The 11,897-nt window shown below is 32.4% G+C and overlaps 1 protein-coding gene across 1 annotated transcript in view; it reads right to left on the bottom strand.

Annotated features, from left to right (window-relative positions):
• LOC106111024 (wiskott-Aldrich syndrome protein-like) overlaps nucleotides 1-9,486 on the bottom strand; it is a 14,866-nt gene extending 5,380 nt beyond the window's left edge. The window contains exons 1-7 of the mRNA XM_013292990.1: nucleotides 9,122-9,486; nucleotides 5,773-6,000; nucleotides 2,295-2,394; nucleotides 1,311-1,460; nucleotides 871-987; nucleotides 388-561; nucleotides 5-35 (exon numbers count right to left, since the gene is read on the bottom strand). Coding sequence (XP_013148444.1) covers nucleotides 5-35; nucleotides 388-561; nucleotides 871-987; nucleotides 1,311-1,460; nucleotides 2,295-2,394; nucleotides 5,773-6,000; nucleotides 9,122-9,217 — 896 coding nt within the window. The 5' untranslated portion in view covers nucleotides 9,218-9,486. The remainder of the gene's footprint in view (nucleotides 1-4; nucleotides 36-387; nucleotides 562-870; nucleotides 988-1,310; nucleotides 1,461-2,294; nucleotides 2,395-5,772; nucleotides 6,001-9,121) is intronic.
• Nucleotides 9,487-11,897: the final 2,411 nt, after the last annotated feature.

Raw genomic sequence — 11,897 nt, 5'->3', positions numbered from 1 at the left:
GGGCGCAGACTGCGGCGCGGGGGAACGAATCGAATCTGAAATACATATAAACAAGATTATTAACAATTTTATCTAAATTTCTGTTGCCCGCGACTTCGCCTACGTGACATTAATGAATAATATAAAATGTAGCCTGTTATTCAGTGATAAATTACCTTTCTAATCGTGAAAATAGTTACAAAATCAGCCTAGTAGTTTTTGCGTTATTTCAATACATACAAAAATACAAATCTTTCATCTTTATAATATTAGAATATGAAGAAACTAACATACAAATTGAAGCCGTTAAGTTAGTGTTTTAGACTGTGGATAACTGAATTAAGTCAACTCTATGGGACTTAGCTTTTTTAGCATTCGCTACAGATGTACTCAGTATTATGTATTTACTTTTGAGTCGTGGTGCGTCGTGCAGGTCGTCCTTGACGGCGTTGATGCCGCCGTGCGAGTTTATGAAGTCGTACACAAACTCCATAGTGTCGTGATCTTGAAGTTGTGTCTCCGATATGCCCGCCTTCGAGAAGAACGATCTCATCTCCTCTTCCGGTAAGTCCACATCGAAACCTGTATGTCAAAACAAATACAACATTTAGTGCCTGTCCTATCAAATTGTAAATTGTCTGATAACAATCCAACGTGTCTGATGGAAATATCGGATTTTGTTACCTTATCTAATAGTGACGTCATTTTTAAGCTATCTGAGTCTCTATCAGCTGCTGGTGGGACAGGTCCTAACTATTTGGTATTAGATTCTTGATCTATGTTCTATGGAATATTTTCTACAGAAAACAGTTAGGAAACTGTTTTTAACAATTACAATGTTTATTTACGAAATCTAGAAAGATCACTTAATTGTATAACTTTCAAGGTCACCTTTGTTAGCATCCCATCCGACGTGGGATATATGCTGGAAGTCCTTCGGGGAACCGATGTCGGCTTTCGTTAGTTTCCGACCTTTAGGCTTTTTGCTCTTCAATGTGTAACTACCACCTGAAATAAACATAATTAAATTAACATTTTTATAAGTCGTAACATTACTAAGAGAATTAACAACATGTCTTGTATACTATAATAATTATTTTTTACTTATAATAAGGGGTCGTCAAATATGTCAAAAATAATAGTCAAAGATTGAGAGCGTGCGCACATCTTTGACTAAACTATGGCATATCTGTTGTGTGATTGTCGATTGTTTCGCAGCCTCAACTGTTTAGTTGCACAACTAAAAATCGAGTAGTGTGCGCACCTCCATATCGTCGTACGATAGTTTAGTTTCAGGAGTGCGTACGTTCTAAGCCTCCTATATTTATTACCTGAGAATGAAGGTGCTTTAACAGGTTGTGGTGTGGGCATTGGAGGCTGTAAGGGGACCGGCATTGGCGGCGCGACGCCGTTATGTCGCACAGAACGTTGTGAAGTCGTGCTGTTCACGCGGGCCGCCATCATTGATTTCTGCCGTCGTTCTGCAACGTATAATCATTTTGTTACAATATGGGAATCCATAACAAAACCTATAGTGGTTTAAGAGACGATAACGTGGAGTAACCAATAGGACGCAGTCTTTAAATCGTCTGCTTTGTGGTATTACTCTGTCGTTTGCGCAACTTACTGCTACCTGTTTGTCTGAAGATGTAGCAGGAAGTTTGTCTCGTCATAAACAATAAGGCAATTTTTTTCTGTAAGTGGAACATCGCGGATTTCCCCGACTGTACATCAATGACCACGTAAGATGGCGGAATATAAGAACATTTTTTTGTCGTGAATCGTTTACCAGCTGATAGTAAATTCGAAATGTATTAATAATGCTATTTAAAAAGAAATGAGGGGTTAACAATAATTTCTCGTCAGTTTGGTGTTCATATAATATTCAAAGTGGTGTGTTTGGAAACCTCTATTGACATTTGTTTTTACGTAGTCATTTTATAATCGTAAGATGATGTATTTATCAAGAGCTCGGCAGTAGCACAACAGCGTGCGCGTGTTTATGTATGAGATATTTGTTAGTAAACAGTTGTGTATTATGCGAGTTATCGAAAACAACGAACGATGAAATCACAGTATTATAAAATTCAATCTAACAATAAGTGAACACTACTATTGCTTATTTTAAAGAAAACCCAAAAAAATCACGGGTGTAAATTACATTACTTCATTAGATTAAGACCCCAAAAAGTATTATCAGGTTCAAACTTTGTGAGCGCTTCCTTTAGCATGGAAGTTGTGTTAAAAATTGCGAGCCGCTATAAAGTTTGGATCGCACTATGATATTGCTTTACTTTTAGTTCAATAAATCTTACCTTGTCGTCTCTGTTTCCGTAATTCGATCTTCTCTATAAGCGTATCTTTAAGTATCCTGGCTTCATCTTCGTTGGCGAAATTGAACGCTGTCATGTAGTCCTGAAATAGATATTACCATTTGTTAAAACATTGGATCTAATTAATAGAATTTGGTTTGATATTTATTTGCTACTAATACTGTCTTATTGTCATAGTGTAGTGTCCCCTTTTTAGTGTTTACCAGATGTGCGATCCTTTTTACATCACAGTCATACTTACATCATAAATGCAAAAGTTTAGATGGATAGATGTTTGTTAGAGTTTGTAGCCTAAACAACTGAACGGATTCTAATGAAATTTGGTATAGATGAAGACTATAATCTGGAAGACCATAGGCTACTCACTTTTTTTTTATTCCAAGCGGATGGAGTCGTGGGCGAGAGCTAGTTTTTTATAATTATCGTATAGAATTCTTATATCTATTGACATATTTTTTTCTCTCTTGGAAATCGAGATAACATTATGTTTGTACAGGGGCTTCGACTATAAAATTTGTTTTCCATTATTAATAGATTTGTGAGAATCGACTTTCATTAAGTACTTTTCTGATAAGTGTGTTTATACATAAGTTTACTCCATACCACCGGTTTTATAGGTGGTATCCTGTTAAGAGCATAAATGGCAAATAAAACTTTCCAATTAACAGTTTATTTGCTATAAAATAGATATCGATATAAATCTATAGACATAGTATCGTTTTTGCGTTTATCTAGGAAATATTATACTAATATTACAAATTTGAAAGTTTAGATAAATGTATGGATGTTGATGACGTATCTCTAAAACGGCTTAACGGATCTAGATGTTATTTGGCACAGATGTAGAACATAATCTGGAAGAACACACATATTAAGTTAAAATTCCGCGCGAAGTCGCGGACAAAAGCTAATATGCCCTTCTAGCTAGTGTAATGAGTGTTAAACTTTTGAAGCTTGAAGGCCTCGAGGTCTTTGGGAGATTTCCATTCGGTTTTGGGATTGGTCAATTACATATGGGATATTTTATAGTGTTACTAGGCAATATCTTTAAACCTTAATGGTTTATATTAATACTAGCTTTCGCCCGCGATCCGTCCGCGTGAAATTAAAAAAAAAAAACAAAGTAGCCTATGTGTTCTTCCAGACTATCCTCTACGTCTATGCCAAATTTCATCGAGATCTGTTCAGCAGTTTAGACTACAAACTCAAACAAACATCCATCCATCCAAACTTTAGCAGTATAATATTAGTAAGAAGTAAGATTAGACATACATAATGATGTATTAGACGTATATCAAGTAATTGCTTGCTCATAGGATCAAAGTGTCATCGAATATGATAATGAACTGTAGACAAAGTCTTGCGTACGAGACGCGCATATTTTTGCATTGTCCATGTCGGCACACCAAAACTGATTTACATAACAGCTCTGGTGTGACGTAAGCGTCGCCTGTCCATCGCAGGCGGCGCAGGCGCAGAATTAGAAAGCTCGACTCAAATGAGCTGTTACGTTCAGTCAGTCTGAAGAAAACAATGAACTGCCGATCCGACCCGAGCGCTGCTCATTCTTGCGATATATTGCGTAACGAGGAACGTCGGTGGCCTTTTTTGTTTTTAAATCGACTCTCGACGTCTCGATGTTGATCACACGCTCATAGTTTATAGATGATTCATTGGATAATAGTTGATTGATAAAATAAGAATAAGGTTACAACGGTGAATGGCGTTAGTGCGGCACACGGCACACGGCACGCTAACATATCAGGATCACATTCATATAAAAAAAATCAAAAGGAAAAGGTGTCTTAAAACGGAAGAAAAATTAATTAAAATTGCCTAATTTATAGTCACAGGGGAATGAGTCAACTTTTATTCTAAAAATATTCCACACGGTATATTTATTAAACATTACAAGAATATCGTGTCATTTTTATTGTAAATGTCCCATCCAATGTGTCGGATGTGAACCCGATTGACGGATGGACGTGACCCCACCGGAAGGAACCGACCTTGTTAGATTTCATGTGAAAGGGGCATTAACACGTCGCAGACATATTAAGCAATTACTTAGGCTATTAAAATTTTGCACGAACATTGTATAATTATATAGAAATGTGTGTTACTAGAGCATTTAAGTAATAATAGATTAATCAAACAAGTTCGATAAAAATATTAAACGGAACAGTAGTTTTAAATAAGTTTTTTTTAAGAGAAATTATAAATAAACTGATTTTTATAAGTTGTTAAAGTTACTGAAGAGAATATACAGTAACTGCCATTTCTTTCAACAGCGTTCCTTATCAGTATTACCGCTTTCTTACTGGTTAGAAGTTAACTGGTATTGCATATGTCTATGGTAATCGTATCACGTATTAAATGGTTATGTAAATACTTGCTTTCTACATAAAGAAACCATGGCATTCACATACAAGTACTCATATACACGATGTAAATATTGCGTATATAAGACAGTATTTCAAAGCTTGTACTAGTTTATTAGATTTGCGTTCTATTTTAGGAATAACACTCCATTTTAAAATATATTTATAGTTGGAAAATATTCTTAATGCACACACAATATACAAATAATTTAAATATAGAGTTTTCGCCCGCTTAGAATGGCTTCAATACATTGTTTATTGATATGTTATAGTTATATATCTCATATTAAAATCCACATCTTAACAATTTCAAACATTGACTAGGAAGAGGCAAAATTACAGGAATTGTTCATACACATAGTCTTGTACTATCGAAATTGTTAATTGGGCGATTTCAAGTGTCAAGGTTCAAATTTACTTTAATAAATCGAGATACGGTGACAGCTAATCGAAATCGAGCCTCAAGAGAGACGCTTACAATCACAGAACCCGTAGATAACATACTTTGATTGGGTGTTACTGTCAAAATCGGTGTAATGTGCGTACCTCCGTACGTGTTCATATTGATTAAGCGCTTGACTTAAATATCAGCAGATAAGTCTGTAGAGTGCAGCGTCTCTTAGATTTTTTTATATGTAATCTATTACCGATATTCAAATAAACACCTGGTATAATCTATAAACTCCGTTACAGTAGAACCTCGGTAACTCAAAAAACTCTCTAACTTCAAAAAATAATACAAAACCTCTACAACATAGACCCTCGATAACATAAAACCTATATAACTTAAAATATTTTGTGCTTCCCTTGGACTTTAACTTATCGAGGTTCTACTGTATAATGATATTTTTATTTCGTGAATTTTGTCACCATTATGTCGTTAGCATAATTTAATAAGAGAAAGTAATGATATAATATGAAATATTGTTATTTTATTAATAAATCAATCACTATTTATGACAGTTTAAAAATTAACAGTTGGACAAACGTGTCGCGTCTGTAAAAGTGGTATTTGTATATGAACATTTTCAAATGTCCACTCTATAATTTATTTGAATTTGCTAATTATAGTGACTCACCTCAGCTTCAAACGTATGTAGATAAGGTCTTGGGCTTTTGTATTCTATCTGGAGGTAGACTTCGTGTTCCCATATCATAGCTTTGCGGTACAGGCAATAAATGCGGAAGAAGTAGGACCGCCTGCCGTTGTCCTTGATGAGGCAAAGCACACCCGTGTCTTTCTTCTTCCATTCTGAATGTGCGGGTCCTTCTGTCGTGAACAATTGAACGACGGCCGTCGCTAAGCTCTGCGGATGAAAAAATCCTCTTTAACTCCCACAAAAACTATGCTAAGAATACCAACGGATGGACGTTTGGATAAGGACAGAATTTTTTAAAAGGATCTGAATTACATTCACAGACGTAAACTACAATTTATGCCGTTGATAAATCCCGCCACAAAAGCTAAGTCCCCACATTACTGTGGGTTTCCACTGTCATATATCAAGTAAAAATACGTTAAATAGATGTTATCTACCTCATCAATACTAATATTACGAAAAGGAAACATTTGTATTTTTGTATGTATTGGAAAAACTAAAAAAAAACTGGGCTGATTTTAAAAATTCTTTCACCGTTAGAAAGGGAATTTATCTGGAAGTAATAGGTATTTTTTTATTATTTCACGCGGACGAAGTCGTGGACAACAGCTAGGTCTCTATAAAAAGATGGAGATAGCATCAAATTTTCACGAGTGTTTCGGCCACTAACGATTATATGTCGTCAGTTTATACGCAGTCATAAGATAAGGTTTTAAATTCCAAAAATGTCTGATTAGTGGAAATACCGAATTAGATAAAACGAATCATTACAAGAATTAGCAACAGTAGTTTTACTATACTTGTTATTTCCGGCTCGTATCGATTTAAATAGTTCCGAACGGCCGCAGGAAATGACTGATTGAAAAGGAAATTCGAAAACGCAAGTAACTGGGTTACCATCCTGTTTCATTATATTAGGACATTTGAATTACCCTACAACACTTATAATGCGGTGTGCAGTCGAGGATTTTAATTACCTACCAGTACCAGTAGGTAAAATCTCATTTAGGGCTTTGACAAAAAAAAAAACTTGTCATAACATCCATATGCACTTAATGTAACGGTTTGCTGATTTTCAATCCAAATTTAATTTTATAACTGTATAGGATAATTTTAGTTTTTTTTGGTGTAGAGATACAGTTTGGTGTAAACAATCTGATGACAAGAGTGTCAAATTGTGCAGTCATCCATCTATTTCTTAGCAATAGGAGTTAAGATAAGTAAATGCTATTTAGTGTTGAGTTTTATGTTGCAAAGTTAGCAGCAATAATGACATTACCAGGCACAATGTTACAATACAAGACAATGCTACTCAAAGTAAATAAGTTTTTGTTTAAGTATTTTTAAATGAGAATTGATAATCTAACATTTTATGTACAAAAACTATAAAGAACATAAACAATTACTATATGATACAATGTATTACAAAATCAGAACTTATATGACAATTGGTGTTCATTGTGTTTACAATTTGTTGATGTTGAAAAAAGTAACAATGCAGTATGAAATAAATGTATGAAAAAATGCATGTATGAACTCCCTAGAGACCGGCAGTGTATGTGTTAACATTTTTATAAGGCTGTAAACAGAATGTTATACAAGACAGTTTAAAGCAAGATTTTAAATGGCACTTTCACTGCACAAAGCTATGTACTTGCAAGTATATAGTGAAATTGCTTTGATAGCATCTCTGGATATATTTATATAACACATCATAAAAGTTGTGTTTATATAATTTTATTGTTTTTTAATGAGTTTTAATAACCATTTATTTTATATTATACATTTCTGAGTAAGTCTCATTCATATACTGAATGATTCTATTCATGTAATTGTCACATCTGCATTATAAAATGAATAGACAAGAACTAATGCTTAAGAAGAGATACTAAAATACAATTACAGCTGTTAGGAGCAAAAATTGTAAATTAAAACCAGCTGTTGCTTGCGACTTAGTCCTCACAATATTATAATAAAAAGTAGCCTATAATATGTCTGTCCATGTCAGCTACCCTTCAGTGAAAGTGCGGTCTAAATCAGCCCAGCCATTTCAGCGATTACCCAGAAAAAATGCAGCTTGCGGACAGGCAGACAGACAGACAAAAATTTTTTAAATGCAATTTTCATTATCAGCAATGCAAATACATTGTATTCCCGAAAGGTGGAATTTTTCTTTTAATATTACAGACACTCCAATTTTATAATATGTACAGGTATATATATAGATAAATGTAGAATCTACCATTTAAATTTAAGTAGTTTTTATACTTTACAATTAGAACAAATAAGACAAGCTGGGACAACTTTGAGAAACACTATTTAGAAGATTTTTGTTGTTTAGATTTTTTATTCACATTTGTATCTATTCATAGACATCTCTGATGTATAGCTATAAAGGGTTTTACAATATACAGTCGCACAGATTACTGGACAGTAGTTAAATTCAAAGACAATATAATTTTTTATCATTAAACAGACATTTTATTGTTGAAGGGAAAAATGTACTAATGAAAGTAAAATAAAATACTAAATTATGTCAAATTAACCAAATTACGTGCAATTAATTATTATTAACCATTTTGTGTTATTCATCATTAATCATTCACAATGTTGTGTAATATTATACCTGTTACCTTTACTTAAACTTATGGTTATATTTTTCTAACATAATTATAGTGAAGTAAATTTTTTTGAACTGTTATTTTGTTATTTATTAAAAAAAAATATTAAAAGATGGCTTGGAAATGTCATATATGGTCATGAGTCTATGGTCTATCTTTAACATCAGTCAAAAAAGCACCCTTAAATATTAATTATTTGTAAATTATACCATATTAGCTTATTTTAAACTTGAATGACTTGATAGATTATAAGAATGAGCATGAAAGATAGTTCAATAAAATTTAAATTGTTAGAAAAAAATGTTATTGATATGTACAATGGAGTGTGAAATATGTGGCCTTCACACTGTTTTGTTTTTATTATATCACAGTCTTGACTTTTGTTATTTAAAACTACACTAAATAAACTACAGTTTACTGATATATGCTCCAATAATCAGAACTTTTTTTTTTAATAAAGATGTTTATTCTGTTAAGCAGTAAGGCAATCAGGTTCCCTTTGCACGAAGTCTTTATTTTATTTTTTTCAATTCATAATAATATGTATTTCGAAGTGATTTAAAAACTTTTTCAATCGAACAAATCAATTTTATCAAAAACGTATACGCTTATCGTCGCCGTATCAACAAAAATCCTCGATAAAGTACGAGATAATGTCTAATCTATTGACTGAATCACGAGGAAGGACGCGGTACATATTGACCTACCTGGCACTTAGGTCCAATGAGGCTGAACACCTGTTCGTTCTCATCCCGCGACAACAGGGTGCTAGGCCTGTGTTCTCCCCTCGGCATCCTTCCCATTGACTTTTAAACACACTCATAAAAACACTATAAACAGCCACGGTAAAGACGATCAGTCATAGCGGTCTCCCAACATTTTGACGTTATAACACTTTTTATTTCACGTTCGCGATTGACTCTAAATAGCAATAAGAGCATTTCTCACGACACGGAAATGATCATTTCACGTATAAACGAGATAAACTTGGAAAAATCACAAATTACTTTCTCTACATCCGTACGTGAAACATCAATCATCAAACTAATGTTGCCAGTTGACACAAGTTGCCACATGCGAAATTCTTTGATGACTGGTTGTCAAATACCTTTCTCATGCGTTTCGTTTCACGGTAGAAATTGTAAAAATTTTTAGATTTTGTTAATTAATAAATTATTAAAAATATAAATAACAAAATTTGGACAAAAAAGTTATTTATCTTCATGTCTGGTTTTACTCTAAATTTTTTTAGTAACAAGCATTTTACTATGTGTTTCCATTGTTGAAACGCATATATGTCATCTCTTTCATCTCATTGAAAAAAAGAGATGACAACACGTTATACTAGAAAACTTTCGGCAGTAGAAATGCATGGTTATAGATTTCATTTAGTAACTTGTGATTTGATTTGACTATTATTCATAGATTGTGATTACGGACTGTCATTTGGTGCGTTTCTGGCACACCCTTACCTCTTTTATATGGTATTCATTTATATTGCCGTTTGCATGCTGATCATCATCAAACAACTCTTCTTAAGTAAAAAGGTAAAATCAAATAATACAATACAATACTGTTTTATTATATTTATATATTTGTAACAAATCAAATACAAAAACCATTCCAGTATTTGCGATTTCAAAACTGTAATTATAAAGACAAGAAAATACGATCACTTTGAAGGTTTTATCGCAATACAAAACACTGAATGCAAATGTAGTGTTAGCTTCTAAAAACTTCTCCAGATAACTTTTGTTTAGATTTTCTTTCTAAATTACCCATTTGAGTATTGACATCAAGCCTATATGTTGTGTTATGAAATTTTAAACAATGCAAATAAACTTGCAGTCAAATTATAATAAGAAATATGCAATAGGTAAAAAAGAGTTTGTAATCAACCTGAATTGTTTTAAGCTATATCACATTTACATTAAGCAATTATTGAAATTCACTGTAACTATAAATTACAAACATAAATAATAACACATTTTTTTACAAAACAATATTCCATATACTCAGACACAAAATACTATTTATCCTATTGAAATAACAAAACTCATATTTAATAAACATCATGAGATCTAATAAAATATTAATATACATAAATATGGTAAACAAACATAGCCAACTTTAGAGCCGCTAGCGGATACATTCATGTTCTGGGTTCAATATTAACTAAAATCTAAAACGCGTTCATCACGGTTTTTATTCAAGAGAATCGAACATCAAAACATTTTGAATAGATTATGTTCAGCATCACTTGTGCCAACATTCAAATAAAAATGTACAAAACATTCAATTTATTATATTTAACTTCTTACTTCAGATGGTCTGAAAGCATCGTTAAAAATAAATATATTCTACTAAGACAACAAGAACAACTTTGCAAAGTTCATTATTACAGATATGTACAGTTTTTATCGATTTCAAGCTTATTTTTTCCTAAACCATCATATAAACGTACAAAACTTAATTCACGCAATTATTTTTACCTGTACCTAATCTTATTTCGTTTAATCTCTACACGGACACATATTTAATACCAAAAATTACTACATAGCTTTAATGCTAATTACAATTATATAATGCCAGTAATTTCAGTAATTTCAGATGATAGTAATGCAAAAATGAGAAACTCCTTGAAAAAAATCTAATTAAACGGACTATGCTGGGACTCTAATGAACACCGTTTTGTCTATGGTCAAAATAAAGCAACAGTTAAGCAAGAACATAACATCACTTACATTATATGTATTAGACTTTATAATTATACATTAACATCGGATTTCCAAATTGACATAAATCTTTTTGAGACCTTAAATATACTCAGTTTACAGCCAACTCTTTTAATAACAGTTTATGGATTCCTCTTTCAAATACATTAAGCTTATAGTATGTGAAGTTATCATTGTTTAAGATTCCATATATTTTTGAGGACTCACCAAGATTTTACAAACACACCTATGACTCTGGTAAGAATGTAGCTTGCAATCACTATTTGTTTTTCAGTTATTTTCTACCATAGAATAAATGTTCTATGTACTAATTTATAATTGACATGTATTATAATGCCTCATTTTGTCACATACAAACAAACGTAACAGCACTTAATCATATCAAAAATTAACCAATAAATTGTTCAACAAAAGGTGTGGTTATTATTGGTTTATTAGTCTAAATATTATGCGTAACCAATTCTGCTACATTTGTGCACGTAAATTGTTAGTTATGTTATGGTCAAATTGACCATATAGATTAATTTGAACGAAATCTTACGTTAAGATCTTAAAAAGATCACAAGTAATTGTAGCTTTGTAAAAAATATAGCACCAAAGCTATGGATGGGTTAACAAAGGTTTTTCATCTTATCTTAACTGATGCATCGATTAATCGTAATATCCAAAACTACCAAATTTAGTTATATATTAAATTCTCTTTAAGTATTTCCTTTTCGAAACATTAAAAAGTCACAAATTAAGTTGC

Source organism: Papilio polytes, unplaced genomic scaffold (genome assembly GCF_000836215.1).
Source record: "Papilio polytes unplaced genomic scaffold, Ppol_1.0 DF824180.1, whole genome shotgun sequence".
NCBI classification, from domain to species: domain Eukaryota; kingdom Metazoa; phylum Arthropoda; class Insecta; order Lepidoptera; family Papilionidae; genus Papilio; species Papilio polytes.
Note: the sequence above shows the minus strand (reverse complement) of the source record. Positions and strands in the feature narration are given on the sequence as shown.